The 22,226-nt window shown below is 39.5% G+C and overlaps 2 protein-coding genes across 5 annotated transcripts in view; one reads left to right on the forward strand and one right to left on the reverse strand.

Annotated features, from left to right (window-relative positions):
* Nucleotides 1–22,226, reverse strand: part of LOC310728930 (uncharacterized protein) — a 48,212-nt gene that overhangs the window by 6,846 nt on the left and 19,140 nt on the right. The window lies entirely within an intron of this gene.
* LOC310728951 (uncharacterized protein) lies at nucleotides 8,489–21,605 on the forward strand. 4 transcript variants are annotated; one of them, XR_014534403.1, is made up of 6 exons: nucleotides 18,734–19,172; nucleotides 19,289–19,645; nucleotides 20,168–20,311; nucleotides 21,034–21,068; nucleotides 21,183–21,374; nucleotides 21,437–21,605. XR_014534403.1 is itself a non-coding variant. In XM_083546864.1 (5 exons), the coding sequence occupies exons 1-5, from the start codon at nucleotides 8,697–8,699 to the stop codon at nucleotides 13,850–13,852; spliced, it is 630 nt and encodes a 209-aa protein (XP_083402990.1). In that variant the 5' UTR covers nucleotides 8,489–8,696; the 3' UTR covers nucleotides 13,853–14,174. The 4 variants fall into 4 exon arrangements, 3 of the variants coding, with proteins under 3 accessions (XP_083402990.1, XP_083402989.1, XP_083402988.1); XM_083546864.1 differs by lacking the exons at nucleotides 18,734–19,172; nucleotides 19,289–19,645; nucleotides 20,168–20,311; ... (1 more) ...; nucleotides 21,183–21,374; nucleotides 21,437–21,605 and adding exons at nucleotides 8,489–8,739; nucleotides 9,063–9,407; nucleotides 9,695–9,838; nucleotides 10,245–10,300; nucleotides 13,811–14,174; XM_083546863.1 differs by lacking the exon at nucleotides 18,734–19,172 and adding an exon at nucleotides 8,575–8,739 and having other exon boundaries at nucleotides 21,183–21,605.

The following is a 22,226-nucleotide window of genomic DNA, read 5'->3' on the forward strand; positions in this document are numbered from 1 at the left end:
CTCTGATGACAGGCTATTTATTGACTGCTTCCAACTTAGGATGTCATGAGATCTGAATACACAAAAAAATAAAGAATGTATAAAGACATAAATAAATAAAACAAATAAACATTGTCTGTAACCCTTTTAAACAAAGTTGAATTCAATTTAAACAGCCTAACTATAGTCTTTGCACAGATATTGCTCTTTTCCACATAGCAACACAATCCACATTAATCACATTCAATATAAATGAAAAACTTACTTCATTGGCTGCTTATTACCAAAGGAGAACTTAATCTTGCATCTGCTGTCCTTTTTAACTCCAGATGAATAAAATATAAACATTTAAATATGGAAACGCTTCATCTTTTCATGTGGTGCAGACATCTTTTTCTACCTGAGTCACTCTGAGCTTTTCACAATAAAAGTCTCTATTCAAACAACTTTAGTTAAGCAGTTTTAAAATGAAAAGTTCTTTAACAAAACATTAATAAAAAATGGTTAAATAAGCATGAAATATAAACTGACTTCTCTGTCAGTTACACTTCCACCAAAGCACTTTCTTGTGATTTTTGTAACTCAGTAACATAACCTTTAATCAAATATTATGACCTAGAATCTCAATGAATGGTAGACACAAGGTAAGATCTTAATCTGCTTCAATCAGCGTAACTTTTTGTTAAAAATTAGCGTTACTAATTTTCTGGATGGGCCTTTCGAGGTAAGTCGGTTTATTAACACGTTTGCCCTTATTATCCAGTGTCGAATCACTGATCAATAACTTTACTATTCTCACACAGCCATCTGTACTGCTGTGTACTTTTGTTACCTTTGCTAACTTCCATTGACTGCGTGGAGCAGTATCATCTTTGAGAATGACAATGTCATTGACCTTTGCATTTTTACGACGTTTGTGCCATTTCTGCCTGTTTTGGAGGTTCAGAAGATATTCTTTTCTCCATCGTGACCAGAATACATTTGCTAAATACTGGACCTTTCGCCATCTCTTGCCTAGGTATATGTCTTCCTTTAAAACTCTCCAGGCGGTGGCAAAATTACCGAAGACTTCATCGTCAAGATATGGTTAGGTGTAAGTGGTTGCGGACCCGATAAATCATTCAGATGCTCTGTGGTTAAAGGTCTGCTATTGGCGATCGCCATGACTTCATAGAGAAATGTTCTTAGAGAGGCACTATCAAGTCTTTGCGTCGATTGATCCAGAATGGATGTCAAGACACTTCTTATTGTTCTAATTTGCCTCTCCCAAATGCCACCCATGTGACTGGCTGATGGGGTGTTCATGATGAACTCACAACCGAACTCCTTTAGGCGCTCTTGATTAATTTCCTTTAGTTCTTCAGCAAATTCTCGTCTTGCCCCAACAAAATTAGTGCCCTGGTCCGATCTAAGTTGACGCACTGGTCCACGTATGGCAATGAAAGTATGCAAAGAATTAATGAATGCGTCAGTGGACAAATTATCCAGCATTTCTACATGTACAGCCCTGGAACACATACATGTAAATAGAAGCCCATAGCGCTTCAGCTCCTTTCTTCCTTCTTTGATGTAGAAAGGACCAAAACAGTCCATCCCACAGTATGTGAAAGGTGGGGTTGCTTCCATGCGTTCTGGGGGAAGATTCGCCATCATTTGCTCTTCAGTGCCTCTTCTGAATTTCCTGCACCTAGTGCATTTGTAGATATATGAAGACACTACTCTGCTACATCCCAAAATCCAGTAACTATTTGATCGCAGCTCATTAATTGTCATTCCTCTTCCCTGGTGATACACTCGTTCATGATAATGTTTGATGAGTAACAATGATATATGACTATGTCGTGGGAGTATTACTGGATGTTTTACATGTGAGTGTAACGCAGCATGTGCTAAGCGACCTCCCACCCTGAGGATACCATGCTCGTCTAAGAAGGGATTCAGGCGATGCAGTTTGTTTGTGCTGTTGTTGGACTCGATCTCCTTCTGTTGCTGGAGTCTCTGGATCTCATCACAAAAAACTGATTGTTGGACCATTTTAATTATTGTAAGCTCTGCATCCTTTCTTTCTTCAATACTGGTGGCTTCATTGACTCTTGGGCTTACATCTTTGACTTCCTTGGCACGTCGCTGAAGTCTTGCAATAGCTTTTATCACTCTTGACCAATCCGAAAACCTTTGAAGTCTATCCAGCAATGAACTTTCTTCCTTTGTTTGAGTTTTATGAACTTGAGCTTTTCGCAACTCCGGGTCATTGTCTACGATCTCTTCCACCTTGACATCTCTGGGCAATTCATCTCGCCACAGAAACTTTGGTCCTGTAAACCAGTTAGAGGATATGAGTTCTTCTGCTGTAAGGCCTCTGGATGCATAATCTGCAGGGTTCTCTTCAGAAGTCACATATCTCCATTGTTTTTCATTGGTACTTTGTTTAATGCGTTGAACATGGTTTGCTACAAAGACATGAATTCTCTTTGCATCTTATTAATATACCCAAGGACAACCTTTGAGTCTGTCCAGAAGTACTCATCTAGGTTGTTTATCTCTAGCTCTTTCCTGAACAAGTCACTTGTTTGTACAGCAACTACTGCCGCTGATAACTCCAGCCTTGGTATAGTTGTAACCTTAGTAGGAGCAACTCTGGCTTTGCCCATAACCAAAGAACAATGAACATCTCCTGATGTATCAATGGCTCTGAAATATGTGCATTCTCCATATCCCGATGCACTAGCATCAGAAAAATGATGGAGCTCATAACGCTGAACTTCCTGAAAGGTCGACGGGAGATAACATCTCCTGATCTTCACATTAGCCAATTGTTGTAGATCTGAAAGCTAAGCTTCCCACTTTGGTCGCAAATTATCCTTAAGTGCGTCATCCCAACCAGCTTTATCTTGACACATTTGCTGTAGTATTTGTTTACCAACAAGGATAAAGGGTGCTCCAAAGCCAAGTGGGTCATACAAAGAAACCACAGTGGACAGAACTCCTCTTCTAGTGAGTGGTTGTTCCCTAATGAATACTCTGAACTGGAAACTATCAGATCTAATGCACCATTTCACACCAAGTGCCCTTTCCATGTGAAGCTCACCCAAAGCCAAGTCATGATCTACAGCACCCTGTGCACATTCTTCCTGCGGAATAGATGCTTTTACTTCTTGACTGTTTGATACAAATTTATGCAAATGAAGCTTTCCTGTGCTACAAAGTACTTTTGCTTCCTTTATCAGCTTGAAAGCTTCATCTACAGTTGAGACACTTGTCAATCCGTCATCGACATAGAAATTCCTTTCTATGAATCGAATGGAGGTTTCGATGAAGCAGCCATGACTTTGAGTGGCAATATGCTTGAGGCCGTAGTTGGCACACCCGGGTGAGGAGGCTGCACCAAAGAGGTGTACTTTCATCCTATAGACCTGCGGCTGGGATTCTAGATCTCCTTTCTCCCACCAGAGAAACCGTAAGTAGTCTTGATCTTCTTCCTTCACATGGAATTGGTGAAACATGCGCTCTATGTCACACATGATTGCCACCGGACCCTTGGGGAAATGACAGAGAACACCTACAAGGGTGTTTGTTAACTCTGGACCAACTAACAAATGGTCATTAAGGGATGTACCTTGGAACTTTGCTAAGCAATCAAAAACTACACGGATCTTCCCAGGTTTTTGAGGATGATAAACCCCATGATGGGGAATGTACCAAGCAGGGTTCTTGTCAGTTTCTTCAACTGGGACTTTCTCAGCATCTCCTCGAGCAATTGTCTCATTCATAAAGTCCACAGAGTCTCTATAGTATTTCTCATCTCTTTTAAGCCTTTTTTCTAAGCATTTTAAGCGATGGATAGCACATCCTTTAGTATTGGGCAAGTTTGGTCTGTCTTCTTTGAAAGGCAAAGGCATTTCATAATGACCATCTTCTTTGTGTCTGATGCTTGTTTTCATTGTTGACAGAAACCGTAGGTCTTCTTGCGAAATACGACTGTCCTCTGCTACCTTTTCATTGAAGTCAGACTCAAGAGCTTTGATTACATTTGGTGGAGTGATGATTTCTCTAATTTGTGTTCTACAGATGAACTGAACATCACTTTTAAGATTGAGAGATGACTGTAGACTCGGTATTACTTGTTTCATTAAGATGTGATGACTCACTCCAATAGCATCCCCATAGTCTACAGAGGGATTTCCACAGCCAACAATGCTCCAGCCTAGATCTGTTTTTTGAGCAAATGGCTGATGTTCTTTACCAGGCACAATTTTTCTAGGAAGGAGAGCTTCAGGGCAGTTGTAGCCAATCAGAAGGCCAACATCACAAACTTGTTGAGGAGCAATCTTCTCAGCTATATGCATTAGATGGAACACTCTTTCAGTTTTGGGTGTAGGAATGTGAGTTCTGTTTGCAGGGATAAAATCTCTTGAATAGGTTACTGGCAGAGAAATCTTCTTATCTGAATAAAATCCTCTCATCACTAGACCAGTTACCTTCTGGCATGGAACAACTGTGCTCTTGGATACCATTGTTGAAAGCTTCAGCTGCACAGCTTCCTTCTTGGTGTCAAGAGCTTGGGCTATTTCTTCCAGGATGAAGGTGGTATCACTCTGGGTATCGAGAAGTGCGTAAACCAGAACTTCATGATTTGGTTCATTAGTAGTAGAGACCCATACTGGTACAATTGTAGAGGTATGAGTATTAATCACATCCTGTATTACACGGTTGGATGTTGCTTCACTTGTGGTCTCTTTATTTTGCATTAACTCGGGTTTTCTTTCCTTGAACTTGTCCTTTGGTTGTGGGGCCCTCTTTGCTTCTTTGGTACGATCCTCATGTAGAAATGAGGGGTGTTTCTTCTGACATTTCTCACATACACTTCTATCTTCACAGTGCTTTGAGCGATGACCAGGTTTTAAACATCCAAAACATAACTTGCTCATTTGAACAAACTTGATTCGCTCTGCAACATTTTTCTCCATAAACTTACGACATTTGTGTATACCATGTCCTGATCTCTCAAAGAAGGCACATTTTGCAGCATCTGTTCTCTCACTGGACTGGACTGTTAACACTTTTGCTCTAGTGTCTTGATTTCTTGAAACCTTTCCTTTTCCAATTTCATTAGACTTCAGTGCATGAAGTGATGTCACTGGGTTGCAAGCAATTTTTGCCTCTCGTGTTAGAAACTTCACAAACATACTAAAAGGTAGGAAATGTCTTAGTTTCTTCTTCATTTTCTATGACCTGACGATTCCACATTGAGTCTAAGCAATCAGGAAGCTTGGAAAGGATTTTCTCGTTCTCGTTACAATCATTGAGGACTTCAAGGCCTTTAATCTGCGACATAGCTGCTTCACAGCCTCTGAGAAAGTCAGTAAATTCTCTCAGCTCAACAACTGTCCTCGGAACCAATCCGTGGCCATGAATTAAGCTTGTCTCTGAAGGCTTTAGCAGTAACAAATTGGTTTCCATATCTTTCTTCTAGTACGGCCCATGCTGCATGATATGCCGACTCCGTGCCTAGCAAGAAGTAACTATCAATGGCCTTCTTAGCTGGTCCCTCCACGTACTTGCGTAAGTAGTAAAGCTTCTCATTCACTGGTATGTTTTTTCTGTCAATCAGAGTTTGAAATGAGATTTTCCAGTCACTAAATCTGAGAGGGTCTCCATAGAATGTTGCAGGTTCAGGTATAGGAAGATCACTTGAGCTGATAGACTCCGCTAACACCCTAACAAGATCTGCAGTACATTCTTCTTGATGTGATTTTGTTACACTTCCCTGTGGAGGTATGCTCTGTAACACGGAGCTGCTTAACTTTGGTATATTCATCTTTTTTACAGATTTGCAGTCACGAGGTAGCTCTCTTGTTTCTTCCTTGGAGTCTTTGTTCTGCTCGTAAACTTGCATTTGTGCTTTTGCAGCATTTAACCTTTTTAGTGTCTCCAAGCGCTCAAGCTCTCTGCGCTTGTCTTCCAATGCTTTCCGTCTATCAGCATTTAAAGTTTCAATCTTAACACGTAGCCGTGCTTCCTCTTCTTCTCTTTCTAGTCGTCGCTTCAATGTTTCAGCTTCTTGTTCTGCTACTCTCCTTTTATCTTCAGCCTCAAGTCTTTGAAGTTCTTCCAGTTCATGCTCTTGTTGCTGTAATATTTCCAAAGTTGCTTTTGTTGCAGCAATTTCTGCAGCAGCCTCTTGTTTTTTAGCAGAAGACAAACTTGAACCTCTGGAGCTCACACTTGAATTGTTCACAGACTGAGAAAAAGACCTGGAACGTCCATAACTTGATTTGGAGGCTATGGATGAGAACACTGAACCCGTATCAATACAGCATGCTTCTAGTCTAAGAAGATCTTGACCCTCAGCTTCCTCTCCTAGACGGCTCCATGCAGACTCAACTATCATTTTTGTGACCGCAACACTGGTGTCTACTCTGCGACGAATATCACTGTCTGGGCTTACATTTTGCCGTAACTCATCCTAAGCAATATCTACATCCTTTGAAGCATCACTGATGGTATCTATGAGGCTTTGAAGTATGTCCTTAGAGAGATGGCCCATTAGTCTTTGTCTAGCATTTCTAGCAATAGTCTTCCATTTCTCATAAGAGCGTTAAAAGCGATTTTTAAGCTTAATAAGCTTCTCATCATGTAATTCTTTACCTTTTTCTGAAAAACTTGCGTGCTCTTCGACCTCTTCGTGGCTCTTGTTCTGTTGTATTATCAACAGCAACTGCTGCACACCTTTAGAAGACTGACCACTCTCTGCCATTTTCTGTATCTCTTAGTTGTAATGAATACTATAGTTGACAGATTGCACATGAAACATGAACGTATAGAACATGGGAATTTTCAACAATGTTTCTTTCTTAGATTATTAACTCTAGTTAAAGTGGTATTTTAACAGTTCAATCAACAGAAATTCAGCAACACTTAGATTCGGTTATTTGTAGTCTTTGCACTTTGCTATACTTCACAATTATTATCAGCTTAATACCTGAACCACAATTACTTAAACTTTAAACGGTAAGTATATAACATCAGCACTTCCTTGAACACTGCGCTGCACAGTTAAAGAGTCTCTCTTCAGCAAATGGCAAAATATAAGTCCACTTTAAGCACCTTAACTTAAACTTGGTTGTGCTTATCTTCTTGTTGGCCTTAACTTGACAATGCCTTTAAACTCTTTGCATGTACATGTCTCTAGCTTCTTGATTACCGGAGTATGCAGTAGTTGTAGAATCCAGAATTATGGAACTTGGAGTTAACTCAATGCTTTGTAGACTGCTGGTTGAAAACATTTCTTCTTCTACCTGTGAAGAGCAGTTGAATTCTCAATGTAGCGCCCCCCAGTAATTTCACGAGCACAAGGATTCTCTGATGACAGGCTATTTATTGACTGCTTCCAACTTAGGATGCCGTGAGAACTAATTACACAAAAAAAAATAAAGAATGTATAAAGACATAAATAAATAAAACAAATAAACATTGTCTGTAACCCTTTTAAACAAAGTTGAATTCAATTTAAACAGCCTAACTATAGTCTTTGCACAGATATTGCTCTTTTCCACATAGCAACACAATCCACATTAATCACATTCAATATAAATGAAAAACTTACTTCATTGGCTGCTTATTACCAAAGGAGAACTTAATCTTGCATCTGCTGTCCTTTTTAACTCCAGATGAATAAAATATAAACATTTAAATATGGAAACGCTTCATATTTTCATGTGGTGCAGACATCTTTCTACCTGAGTCACTCTGAGCTTTTCACAATAAAAGTCTCTATTCAAACAACTCTAGTTAAGCAGTTTCAAAATGAAAAGTTATTTAACAAAACATTAATAAAAAAATGGGTAAATAAGCATGTAAACAAGCAATGTAAGCAATATAAACTGACTTCTCTGTCAGTTACAGGTAACATTAAAAACAAAAGCAGTTAAGCTGCTAACTCTGCATATATGTATTTTAATTCATAATGAAACACTGATCTTAAGGTTGTCCAATCACAAAATTCTGAACAAGTATAAATCACAAAAGTTATGAATATTCTAGTAATTCTGCTTTTTTTTGTACAACATATACACATTTGTTTGACGTCTTGTAGCTAACACACAGTATAATCTTTTTTTTTTTTTTTTTTTTACAAATTAAGTGTATTCATTGCAATTTTTCTTAGACATTTGTAAAGAGGACTTTTGTGGGCCAGATGTTATGACCCTGGGGTCTGGGGTTGGGCCACCCACCACGATATAAGGCATGCAGTAGTGGAAAGGAGATGAAAATGTAAAGCATAATATACAGTATATAATAGTGTACAAAAAGGTGGTACATATCAGAATATACAATATGTACATGCACATGCAATAAACTCCAACACAAATAGCAGCCACGGCCCTACTACTGGTGATCACAGAAATACAATGTACAAATATTACATGTATACAGATTAGATTTACAACAATACAATGCATACACAACAACCTGCAAGAGCTCGGAGGTTGTAGCACAGTGACCCACTTAGCTTTACTGTTAGTGTTTGATGTCTATATATATAAGCTGATGAGGGGTCTGTATCTGGTTTCTGAGAATTCATCTACTGATAGTGATCAGCTGCTTAATGGACACTTGACATGACAGGATGTAGTGGCTTGACACACAGGAAATAAAGAGATACGGAAAAACACGCAAGCAAATCAATCAGTAAAAACATCACCAGTTTGTGAAAAATGGTGAATCTTCTGGATCTGTTTTTACTACAGCTGCTGTTTGGTGAGTTTCTACATGCAACATACACGATAAGAGTTTATTATAAATAACATCAGATTGAATGATTTTCAGAATCTATTAAAAATAGTAGATATGTACTTGTAAATCATGGCTAAATATATATTTTTTTATGAGTTTTTTCAGAAGTGTACATATTTAGTGCCAGCTTTACAGTTTAAAACCAAATACTGAAATTTATGAGTTAACACTGATTTCTTTTATATATTTTGCACATTTCCCCACTGTGGGACGAATAAAGGTATATCTTATCTTATCTTATCTTATCTTATCTTATCTTATCTTATCTTAATCTGCTGTTCTTTCAGCTTTCTTCACACTGTGTCTCCTTCACATCACTTCAACTGACATCAGATCTGTCCATCCTGGAGAGAACATCACCCTGCTCTGTAACATCACTGATTATCCTCAGATATCGTGGTATCAACTGAGATCTGACGAGGTGAAGCTGCTGATATCTGCTGAACAATGGAAGCTGGAGAAAAGCTTTTCCCTCAGTTATAATGTAAATAAGAGTCACTATGATGTAACAGAAAGCAGCAGTTTAGTGATTATTGGAGTTCGAGAGACGGATCTGGGGTTTTATTACTGTGGAGGACGAAACAATGCTAAACACATTCAGTTTGGGAAACCCATCAGTCTGAACTTTCCAGGTCAGTAACTAAACTTTATTCAGTCTGATTATTGCTGACTTTTTTATGTAGCCATAAATTTGTAAACTTAAAAATTATATATATAATTTAAAATATATACAAAATTGTACATATATAATATCTATTGTGAAAGTGCTTTAGAAATAAACTTGAATTGTACTGAACCTAAAAATAGCATGGCTCATATTACCAAAATGTGATATTTACATGTTTATTTTCAACACTTTTAGTATAATATACAGGTAATTACTTCATTGATCATGTGTGTCACTCATTGTGTATTTCAGAGGTCACTAAGTCTAGTAACTCATCCGAGTGTTCAGATACTCAGCAGTGTAGAGAAGAAAAGCTGTGGATTACAATGAGTGTGTGTGTGGTCTCTGTCCTAATCAACCTCATCTGCATGTGTGGGTTCTGCTACAGAATCGAAGGTGCAGTTATTTATCCTTATTATCTTTAACTGGGCATCATTTCACAATAAGTTTAGAGCTGTTTAGAAATCTGAGAAAATTGTGTTTATACATGATTCAGTTTCATACGTTAGAATCGTCTGCAATTTTCTCAAATTTTAAGACGAAAGAATGAACTCGTTTTAATCTGTACAGTGAATCAGTGTATTAAATAATCTATAAATAAATCCATAGGAACAGCAATAATTTGCACTCACAGAAAGAAGCTACTACACTTCTAATACCTACAGCAGACGAATAGATTTTTTTTGTAGGTCGACTACATTACAATTTAAATCTATACAAATTTGCCTGAACTTGCTATCTGTCTATGGATTTAAAGCTAGGATGTGTTCTAATATTCAAATCGAATTATTTTCCTTTTCAGGAAAGTCAGTATCATCATGTAGCTGTTGCAGTAACACCACAGATGCTGCTGAGAAGGTACCAGAGATCTGCTCTATTCTATATAATACCTAAATGTTTAGAACAGTTAAACACATTGTCAGGAAAGTGACCATGCGTAGGAAATGGGAGTAACTCAATCATTGTTTATTAAAATCCAGAAACTAAACCAGAGTTTGGGAGAGTTACTAACCATAATGCGGGGATAATCCTGAAAGCGGGTATAATCCGTAATGCGAGTACACTCCGTACAGCGTGTACAATCCGTGAGGCAGGTATAATCCGTAATGCGAGTATAATCCTGTGACTGGGAACAAGAAGCATGAACCAGCGGGGAATGCTGGCGGTCTGGAATCCAGTAGATCACTAGGCATGACTAAGTAGATCCGACAGCGAGTAAGGTACGATCGGAAACTTGTAAAGGGGACTAGGTAATGTGGAACAGGTGTCGGCGATTAGTGCCGGGAGGCTGAGAAAGAGCCTCAGAGTGAGGTGTGGCAGGAGGATCCCTCCCTCTGCGGAGGCCTGGAGTGGAGCAACGCCCCTTGGGAGGCCTGGAGAGGAGCAACGCCCCTTGCGGAGGTCTGGACCGGAGCGACACCCAGTGCAGGGCACTTTCTGGCACCCTCTGCGAGGGTCTGGAATGATGAAACCTCAGTGTCGGAGCTCGGGAGAGGAGCGACACCCTCGGCAGAGGTTAGCGGCTGAGCAACGCCCTCGGTGGAGATCAGAGACTGAGTGGCGCCCTCTGCAGGACTCAGAAGTGCAGTGATGCCTTTGGTGGGACACTTTGTAGCACTTTGTAGCACTACGCCGCTTCTGGAGGAAACTTGAGGCTTGGCGGCGTCCTTGGAGGGACTTAGGATCGCGATTTTCTGAGAAACCTTGGAGCCCTGGCGCCTACAGAGAGACCTGGGACTGCAACGTGGCCTTCGGAGGGGACTTGAAGCATGGTATAGGCAGGTATAATCCGTAATGCGATTATAATCCTGTGACTGGGAACAAGAAGCATGAACCAACGGGGAATGCTGGCGGTCTTCAGTCAGGAAGATCCCTAGGCATGACTAAGTAGATCCGACAGCAAGTGAGGTAGGAACGGGAACTTATTAATGGGCCATGTGGAACAGGTGTTGGCAAATAGCGCCGGGAGAGGCTGAGAGAGAGCCTCGGAGGGAGGCGTGGCAGGAGGATCCCTGACACACTTTATCCTCGAATTTAAAGTCACAGTTACTTGTAACTATTTTGTCATGATTTTATCTACTCATATTATTGAAATGATTTGTGTGTGCAACAGTGAATCAATGTATCAGAGAAAGAAACAGACATTCAGTAATACTAGTGTTTCATTAAAAGTTTTCCTCTTTCCGGATCACCAATTAATTTAATGCTATTTATTTTTAATAATGGAGTCACATCCATCACTTTATTCATCCCAGAAGGAAATTCACATATTACAGCAGCACACAGAGGCAAATGTTTACTAAATGTAAATGAAATAAAATAAAATATACAGTAAATAAAGAAGAAACATACAGTGTGTGTGTGTGTGTGTGTGTGTGTGTGTGTGTGTGTGTGTGTCGTCATGTATATTGATAACATATAATGTCTTGTAACCTGTATGGAACCTGTAAAGGAAACATGTCTTTTCCTACATGTCTGTTCCTTTCCCTGGTAAATTATTGCAACATGTGAAAACATTTTCAGATCAGACCCTGTCACATGTTTAACACGGACCCAAATATTCTAATGGGAAATTAACAATGACTATATACAGTGAGGAAAATAAATATTTGAACACCCTGCTATTTTGCAAGTTCTCCCACTTAGAAATCATGGAGAGGTCTGAAATTGTCATCGTAGGTGCATGTCAACTGTGAGAAACATAATCTAAAAGAAAAAATACAGAAATCACAATATATGATTTTTAAACTATTTATTTGTACGATACAGCTGCAAATAAGTATTTAAACACCTGTCTATCAGCTAGAATTCTGACCCTCAAAGACCTGTTAGTCTGCCTTTAAAATGTCCACCTCCACTACATTTATTATCCTAAATTAGATGCACCTGTTTGAGGTCGTTAGCTGCATAAAGACACCTGTCCACCCCATACAATCAGTAAGAATCCAACTACTAGCATGGCCAAGACCAAAGAGCTGTCCAAAGACACTAGAGACAAAATTGTACACCTCCACAAGGCTGGAAAGGGCTACGGGGAAATTGCCAAGCAGCTTGGTGAAAAAAGGTCCACTGTTGGAGCAATCATTAGGAAATAGAAGAAGCTAAACATGACTGTCAATCTCCCTCGGACTGGGGCTCCATGCAAGATCTCACCTTGTGGGGTCTCAATGATCCTAAGGAAGGTGAGAAATCAGCCCAGAACTACACGGGAGGAGCTGGTCAATGACCTGAAAAGAGCTGGGACCACCGTTTCCAAGGTTACTGTTGGTGATACACTAAGACGTCATGGTTTGAAATCATGCATGGCACGGAAGGTTCCCCTGCTTAAACCAGCACATGTCCAGGCACGTCTTAAGTTTGCCAATGACCATTTGGATGATCCAGAGGAGTCATGGGAGAAAGTCATGTGGTCAGATGAGACCAAAATATAACTTTTGGGTCATAATTCCACTAAACGTGTTTGGAGGAAGAAGAATGATGAGTACCATCCCAAGAACACCATCCCTACTGTGAAGCATGAGGGTGGTAGCATCATGCTTCGGGGTGTTTTTCTGCACATGGGACAGGGCAACTGCACTGTATTGAGGAGAGGATGACCGGGGCCATGTATTGCGAGATTTTGGGGAACAACCTCTTCCCTCAGTTAGAGCATTGAAGATGGGTCGAAGGCTGGGTCTTCCAACATGACAATGACCTGAAGCACACAGCCAGGATAACCAAGGAGTGGCTCTGTAAGAAGCATATCAAGGTTCTGGCGTGGCCTAGCCAGTCTCCAGACCTAAACCCAATAGAGAATCTTTGGAGGAAGCTCAAACTCTGTGTTTCTCAGCAACAGGCCAGAAACCTGACTGATCTAGAGAAGATCTGTGTGGAGGAGTGGGCCAAAATCCATCCTGCAGTGTGTGCAAACCTGGTGAAAAACTACAGGAAACGTTTGACCTCTGTAATTGCAAACAAAGGCTACTGTACCAAATATTAACATTGACTTTCTCAGGTGTTCAAATACTTATTTGCAGCTGTATCATACAAATAAATAGTTTAAAAATCATACATTGTGATTTCTGGATTTTTTTTTTTAGATTATGTCTCTCACAGTGGACATGCACCTACGATGACAATTTCAGACCCCTCCATGATTTCTAAGTGGGAGAACTTGCAAAATAGCAGGGTGTTCAAATACTTATTTTCCTCACTGTATATATCTTATAGACTTAAAATCTCTAAAAGTTCTACTCATAAAAACGTTTCAACAAACTTTAAAAGCATTTGAAATAAACTGATGTTGTTTCATTCTCTCTCTCTCTCTCTCTCTCTCTCTCTCTCTCTCTCTCTCTCTCTCTCTCTCTCTCTCTCTCTCTCTATCCACAGGAGGAAAGCATGCATTATGCCAGCATCCGGCATGAATCATGACCTATGCAGTAGTCACCTTACAGAGATGTGATTCTCCTCTTAATATGGTGTAAATAGTGAACTGAGGCTGTGTCTGTATTAATCACATATTTTCTCTACACTTTGGGTTTCTGTCCATACTGAGATTCTATTTTTAGTCTGATAAAACTGGCCATTGCAAAAGCTCTCGTCTAAAACTATAGATCTGGAAATGGAAGTGTCCTAAGCTAAAACAAAGTTAACGCTTCTTATGTTGTTATGTGTGGACTTTTCTCATCCTGGTGTATTTCCCCTTTAAGAGTTCAAGTATAAATTTTGCAGTGATGCAGTGGTTAAAAATGTGTTTGTTCCCGTCCCTGTGAGTTAGTGAGCAGGATGATTGGACAAGAGAGGGAGAGCTGCTGATGGGGAGGAGGGGTTTTGCTGGAGTTTCTAAACTTGAGTTTGGAGGCTATAAGAAGAGAGGGAGGTGTGTGCTGGGGAAGAACCTTTGGGTGCAAAAGGCTTGTGACCAGTTCAGTTCAGGTTTTTTCAGGTGATACTCTGTACAAGAGTGGATTTGGGATTTGCCAGAACTGGACCATTAAAGTACACAGTAAAGGTTGGAGACAACACATGGAGACGGCATGCAGATCAGCTGGTGGATCAATAGACAAAATCCTCACTGTTATTTGTTCCTGATTTGCCTGACAATTTCCCTGATTTAAATGTCAATGATGCTGTTGAAACTGCCCCTCTTACCTCAGTTAACATGAACGATTCTGAACCGCACAATGATAAATCAGATGTGACGATTCCAGTTACACCTGAACCGCAGCCAGGTTTACAGAGATGTTATCCTGAGAAATGTAGAAAACTCGCCAAAGCCTTGATTTGTAGTTGTGTTGTAGTTGGCAACATTGTTCAGGTTAATTGTAAATGTTATGCAGTAAGTTTATAGTTAGGCATTTCTTGTTTCTTGGGTTGATTAATCCGGGGGGGCGGGGCAAAGTGTAATGTATGTACTATTGGGTATCATGATTCTGTGATAAGCCTGCCCTCTAGTGGTGACTCATATAGTGATGTATTGAAGTTAATAGTTCGGAGTAAAAACTAATATTAAGTCAAGAACTAATTTTAAGTCGAGAGACACACAGTTAGAACCCGGTGCTCTGCCAGTGTGGGGGTTGGGGTTCTACATATATGTTACAATGCATAATTAAACTGAAGTGATTCAAAAAAATATTTGTTCATCATTTTTACATATCTAAATATATAATATATACATTATACACAACCTCGGCTATACATTCGCTCCAATCAGTCCAAAAAGATGTTTATTTAGATGTTTATGTAGATGTTTATGAAGATCTGCATGTGGTTTGGACTGCAATCTAAGTGTTTGAGTTTCTGATTTACAAAAGCATGGTTGCTAGTATTAACCCGAAATTTGTATTTTTTTTAAGAGAACATGAATAATTAAGTTTCTTAGCTTCCAAAAAAACACATTAAATAATAATTTAACAAATATTTGGAAATATTGGAAGTATTTTAGACAGGGAAACACATGTAAAACATCTTTAGAAAATTAAATATTATTTAATATGAACACATGATAGACGTGTGGTAGCCTTACTGTGATTTTTCATCTGCTACAAACACTGTGAGTAGCAGTTGACTGGGTAAACTCGGTCTGAATCATTGAAACATTGAGGAATGTGAAGTCTTTTACTTTTGGAGAAACAAACTATTGGATTTGGTTGAAAAATATGAGTGTATATATCGGGGCATAACCTACACTACGCAGAATAAAATGGTCTCACCATCGCATTTGCCTTACAGATGACGGACCGTTTTGTTTTGTCTTTCACCAGCTCATTATTTGAAGTTGAGGGAGATGCTGGATGAAATGGAGCCTAGAGACATTATAAGGAAATCTAGCAGCGAGTTCACGTCACCGCTGGTGTTTATGTGAAAGTAGTGTGGTGAATTGAGGATATGCACTGGCTGAATGTTTTCCTCACCAAGCAGATGTGCTGGCAGCATTAGGTGGGAATACGTACTTCAGTACCATGGACTTGACTTCTGGGTACTACAACATCCCATTACATGAGGATGACAAAAAGTTCACTGCATTCTGTTCACCATTGGGGCTTCACGAGTACAATCGTTTGCCTCAAGGTTTGTGTAACAGACCAGCAACATTCATGAGGATGATGCTGACTATTCAGTGACCCAGAACTTTTTGAGTCTACTTTATCTAGATGATTTACTGGTCTTATCACTCATCTTATCACTTGGGTTCACATCATCAAACGAATAAAGCTGGTTTTCAAACCTTAAAATTCGAAAGCTCTGTTTGGAGTTTCAATCAAAGCTAAAAAACCTGGGGGTGATTTTTGACACAGATTTAATATTTGATGTTTAACATGTTCAGAGTACAGTTAAGAGATTTATGACCAAACTCTTGATGTCACCCATATGAGGATGGGTTCCCCTTTGAGTCTGGTTCCTCTCAAGGTTTCTTCCTCATATCATCTAAGGGAGTTTTTCCTTGCCACTGTCGCCACGGCTTGCTCATCAGGGACAAACGCACACCATTCACCTTACACTGTTGTTTTCTGTAAAGCTGCTTTGAGACAATGTCTGTTGTGAAAAGCGCTATACAAAAAAAAGAAAAAAAAAAATTAAGACCTCAGTTTTTCATCTCAGGAACATTGCAAGAGTCAGCCCAATGTTATCTTTTTCGGTTGCTTGAAAATTGATCAATTCTTTAGTATTTTCACGCAATGATTACTGTAATGCTTTGCTTGTCAGGGTTTCGAAATCTACATCAAATAAATTACAGGTTGTCCAAAGTTCAGTTGCTAGGATTTTGACTTGGCTCCCTGTCAGATTCCAGATTGATGTGAAAATTCTAATGCTGTACTATAAGGCCGTACATGGTTCAGGATCATATTATTTGACACAGCTTTTAACACTCCCAGGCGAGATCTCTGTTCTTCCGATTTCGGTCTTTTATTTGTTAGATGTACCCGTTTTTCACTCTATGGGGGACCGGCCTTTTTCCTCACACGCACCAAAGTTTTAAAGAAGAACTTTTAAAGAAGTAGATGCTGACCCCGCAAACATCCTGTACCATCTAGAGACGTACCAGTGCCATTTAGATTCCACTTCATGTAGAGTTTGGACATTGGACCTCCTTGAGTGCTTAAAGGCTCTGGCATGGAGAAGCAGATGTTGGATCTATGATGATCTTAGATGTTGGGCTGTTTTGTGGGTTGCTTGGTGGCTCCTGGTTCCATGGTGTCAACGGACTGTGTAGGACAGGGGTGGCCAACCAGTCAGAGACCGAGAGCCACATTTTTTTACTGTGTTACCGCAAAGAGCCCCATCATACACATGAGCACACATGAACATTACCCATCCCTTCCTCCAACACACACTCACACACACACAAACACACACACACACACACACACACACCTCTGCTCAGCCAGATTTATTGTAAATGTCACACACCAACATAATGACAGAAATTGACTCCTACAGTTCTAAGACCACAGGACAGTCATTTTCAACAATGAACATTGTGTGCACTGTCTCACACACACAAACTCTCAGTTCAACCAAGTCCACAAACAAAAATATAATAATTTATAATAGCGTTTCTCTTTTACTCTGCATGTTACTTAGTGGGACTTTTGGCATCCTTGCCTTGAACAATCCCCTTCAAATCTGCCTCGTATTCCGTTGTTGCCACTCGAAGCAATTCTTTCACATGAGTGTCAGTCAGAACAGACTTTGTTTGTGTTTGTGTTTTTTATGTGCGTGTTCACTTCGCTTGAGTTCAATACGGTATTTTCGTCAAATGCGCATGTGTGTGAGATGAAAGTACCGCAAAGTTTCCCAGTAGGGGTGAGATCATTTAAGTCTTAAAAATACCGTTTTGAAATCAAGCGACGCAAACACGCACATAAAAAAACAAACAAACACAAACTTCTATATGAACGTAAGAGCCACATGAAACCAGGCAAAGAGCTGCATGCGGCCAACCCTGGTCTATAAAATAATAGAAATCTGTGCAATTCTCTAATAATCCTGCAGCACTTCTCATGAGCTGTAAAGAAGCAGCAATATTTGGGTTTTTATCTGAGGTTTAATCATGAACATAATTACACAAATAACTCTGTTATAAATTATCATCACACCAGGCACAATTTCCTTTTCCACACATAACAAACTCCTTTTTGCTGTTTCAGCTCGAGGTTTCCTTCCTCTTACTTATTTAGATACATGTTAATGGTGCAGTGACCCAGCTACATAGTGTTTTTTACCATGTTCATACACCCACATATCCCAGTCTGATAGCATGATACATGTGATTAGCATACATTAACATGTCCTGCACTTATTATTAGTTTTTATAATTAACATATGCATTTTGTTCTCTTAAATATACAACACCAGTAGCACAATGATATATTACATTCTAGTTTTTCAGATATCATTTAGATCACAAGTATTTTGTATGCCATATTTTTATATGAGCCTACACACAAACACTGTATACATCTTATATTCACTATATAACCAGTGATGTTTGTAAAAGTCGCTGTCAGATTTGGGGAAATTCTGAACTGTGCTGTTTTAATGGAAATTTATCAACCACTTTTCACAAGTCAGAATCTGGAATTCAACAGAGCTGTGAAATGCACTTTATTACATTTACACTTCTGGGTTCTCACTTATCAGCTATTTCCTGTTCTGAGTGTTTGCAGTTATTAACACCAGTGTGTTTGAATTGTTTGAGCAGACAAACAGCATGGTGTTAAAATTATACATTCATCAGAGTGCATAGAAATAAAATTGTTAGTTGCAGTTCTCACATTCTCACACCTTCTGTTTTCTTCAGCTGGTTCCAGCTGCCTGTGCACACAGACTCCACCTTCTATATCAGGGTATGTGAAAAAAACCTGCACTGTTTGTTAATTAATGATGACTGTCAGAATTGATCTTTACTGAAGATGTCGTCTACACATCAGCCTCATACAGCTGTTACCTTCATTCTTTACTTCCATCTCACTTTTACTCCTAAAGAAACTTTTCTACACCTGTAGAGAAAAGAAACTGATAAATGAACGAGTGTGTGAATCTGTGCAGCTTCTAAGCAGAAAGAAAGGATGTTAGAAGCTTATTGGACAGACAGAACACAGCACAGGAAGTGACTAAATATACAGACTTTATTTATTTGTAACTGCACAACATCAGTGTGAAGGAGCAGCACTTGTTCTCAGAGCGTTAGAGAGTGGGTGAGAAATGGCCAAACTTCTGTCTACATTTCTTCTACAGATGCTGTTTGGTGAGTTCATATACACACACATTAGCAACATACCAGCTTTAAAACTATAACTGCTGAATAAATCACTGTAGCTGTGAGAGTGTGAATGATGTTCACTTAATATTCTGTTCTTTCAGCTTTCTTCACACCGTGTCTCCTTCACATCACTTCATCTGACTTCATATCTGTCCATCCTGGAGAGAACATCACCCTGCTCTGTAACATCACTGATTATCCTGAGATATCGTGGTATCAACTGAGATCTGATGAGGTGAAGCTGCTGATATCTGCTAAACAAGGGCTGCTGAAGAAAAGCTTTTCCCTCAGTTATAATGTAAATAAGAGTCACTTTGACCCAACAGAAAGCAGTTCAGTCAGTTTAGTGATTATTGGAGTTCGAGAGACGGATCTGGGGTTTTATTACTGTGGAGGACGAAACAAAACAAAACACATTCAGTTTGGGAAACCCATCAGACTGAACTTGAACTTTACAGGTCAGTAACTAAACTTTATTCAGTCTGATTATTGCAGTCTGATTTTAGTCATTGATCAGAAAGCTGTTTAAAAGTATTAATTTTGTATAATGTTCAGACTTTATTATTTGTGTAGTTTTCTGTGTGTTTAATGAAAATAGAACAGAACAGCATGTAGCTGGAAACAGATTACTGAAGGTTCTGGAGTGAGATTGTACATTTCCTCCAACAGAACTGAAACAATTCAGACGTTTTAATGTGACGCAAATCTGCACTTTTTTCTATTTGCTTCATTTCCTCTGTAAATTTCTCTCCTTTTCCATTCAGGGTTTAATATCATTTGAAAGCGAGATCAGGGTTTTAGGTGTTTTTGCTGATCTGATGAATCAGGATGAGATGATGATCAGTTGTTGTTTTATTAGTGCAGATTAGAGCTAAAAAGTGTTTCAGAGACCAACTCAGTTACCAAATACATTATAGACTAAAAGTATGTGCACCCCTGATCGTCATAACTCCAGCTCTTTAATTCTCATTGTGTTTTAGATATTCAACCTCCTACAAACAACACACAGCAGTCTACATGTCCTGAATTCTGTGGAATAATTATTATAATCGCATTGTGTGTGTGTGCCGTCTCTGTTTCTCTGATCATCACCTGCTCCTCTCTGCATTGTTCCAGGCTACAAGGTGAGAACTTCCATCTTAAAGACCAACATTCACACACTTCAATCTGTCACACACACTTTCCTTTATTTAGGCCACTTCCTGTTGTACCATGCAGCAGCTCTTCTACACTACTAAACTACCTGATTACACACTGTAGCCATGAAGTAGGTCTGACACCAGTGAGATCGGAACGGGAGCTTTTATAGGGAACAGGCAACGAGTGACAGGTGTCAGCATTTAGCGCTGAGCACGGCAGAGAGAGGCAGTGTGAGTACCTCTGAGGGGGGGGGGGGGGGGGGGGGGTATGAATGTGTTATAAAAACATCAGTTATTGTGAAAAGCTATGAAGTGAAACGGGTTCAGGCTGAAACAATGTTCTATCTGTGTGTTTAAAACGGGTACAGTCCTTCAAGCGGGTATAATCTGTAAGGCAGGTAATCCCTCAAGATGGTTTATTCCGTACACTGGGAGTAATCCGTGAAGCAGGTATATTCCGTAAAGCAGGTAATCCGTAGACTAGGAATATAAGGGAATGCTGGAGGTCTGGAATCTGGGAGGTCACTAGCATGAGGAAGTAGACCTGACAGTGAGTGAGGTTGGAACAGGAACTTATAAAGGGAAAGGGGTGTCGGCGATTAGTGCCGAGAGCAGCTGAGAGAGAGCCATGGAGGGGGCGTGGCAGAAGGATCCCTGACATTGGGTGAATATTTTCTTTAAATAAATTTACTTTTGTTCTTTTTCAGAGAAGTTTTCTTCCAGCGGGAACTCAAACAATAAGGTACCAGAAACACACCTGAAGAAATGTAGCTACAGAAAATCAAAGATTAAAGCAACGTAAAAATATCTCCTCTTGCAATTTCAATTCCACATTAAAATCCATTTCACTCTGCAGGAAGCTGAACTGCTACCATCTGATTTCACCTGTCTGACCTACACAAGTGTCTCCTGATGACCCTGAACACTTTACTCAGCACCAGGATCCCAATCAGCAGAGAAGCTGTTACATGACGGATTATAATCTTTAAGAACAGATCACTTGGTTTGAGATCAGGTGCGACTCTGTAGGTGTTGATTGTTTAGACACGTTAGATTAGAGGGCAGGTGCTTCTCCTAATAGTTTTGTTTAGCTTAGCCTAGTGTAGGCAGATCGTTTAAATACAGCTGTGAGTAATCCTCATTTCTTATGTTCATTTCTTTGGCACTGTCCAAGTTCTCCTTCTGTTCCTCTGTGAGTTTAATTACCCTGTGCCCTCTGGTATTTTCAGCAAATCTGCTTGTAGCTCAGAACAATAAAAGCACTAACCATACATCTCAACTCTCAGTTCTGATATTATTCACTATAAATCCTGTCCAAATGACCCACAACATTTAACTGCTCTTGTTCCTGGTCCAGGACTCTGTGGGAAAGTAACACTCACATGTCCAGTCATCTACACTGCAATGTTACGTGGATCACGTCTCGTTTTCTACACGCTTCTTTGCATATTTTGTTCTATAGACATGTGATGTGATCTGATGGTCACTGGATATTTTTGTACCTGATTTCTCTACACAATGCACCTCTATATTTACACACTGTGTCATTTACACTGAACTGCTCTCAAACCTGCACTATTATACAACCCCAATTCCAAAAAAAATGGAAAAATGTAAATAAATACAGAATGCAATAATTTAAAAATCATTCTATCACACCAAGATCTTTTACTGCTGCACACGATGAGACTGAAAGACTATTCAGAGATACTCTGTAATTAGAAAGATTATTTCTACGTAAAAGAACTTTCATCTTCTCAGAATTTAGCAGAAGAAGTCAACAAGAATCCACTGTCTAATGTCTTTTCCACATTCCTCCAGATTATTAAACTGGTGTTTCTCGACTGTATTTACTGAAGCATACAATAAATAAATATGAGGCCAATGTGCTTATATGTAA

The sequence above is a fragment of the Silurus aristotelis genome (genome assembly GCF_946808225.1).
Source record: "Silurus aristotelis genome assembly, chromosome: 7".
NCBI classification, from domain to species: Eukaryota; Metazoa; Chordata; class Actinopteri; order Siluriformes; family Siluridae; genus Silurus; species Silurus aristotelis.

Bases quoted from the DNA above. Each gene is read 5' to 3' on its own strand.
- LOC310728951 (XM_083546863.1), top strand. From the start codon at position 8,697: ATGGTGAATCTTCTGGATCTGTTTTTACTACAGCTGCTGTTTG. The intron at 8,740-19,288 runs GTGAGTTTCTAC...CTGTTCTTTCAG, and splicing joins TTTACTACAGCTGCTGTTTG to CTTTCTTCACACCGTGTCTC. The intron at 20,312-21,033 runs GTGAGAACTTCC...GTTCTTTTTCAG, and splicing joins GCATTGTTCCAGGCTACAAG to AGAAGTTTTCTTCCAGCGGG.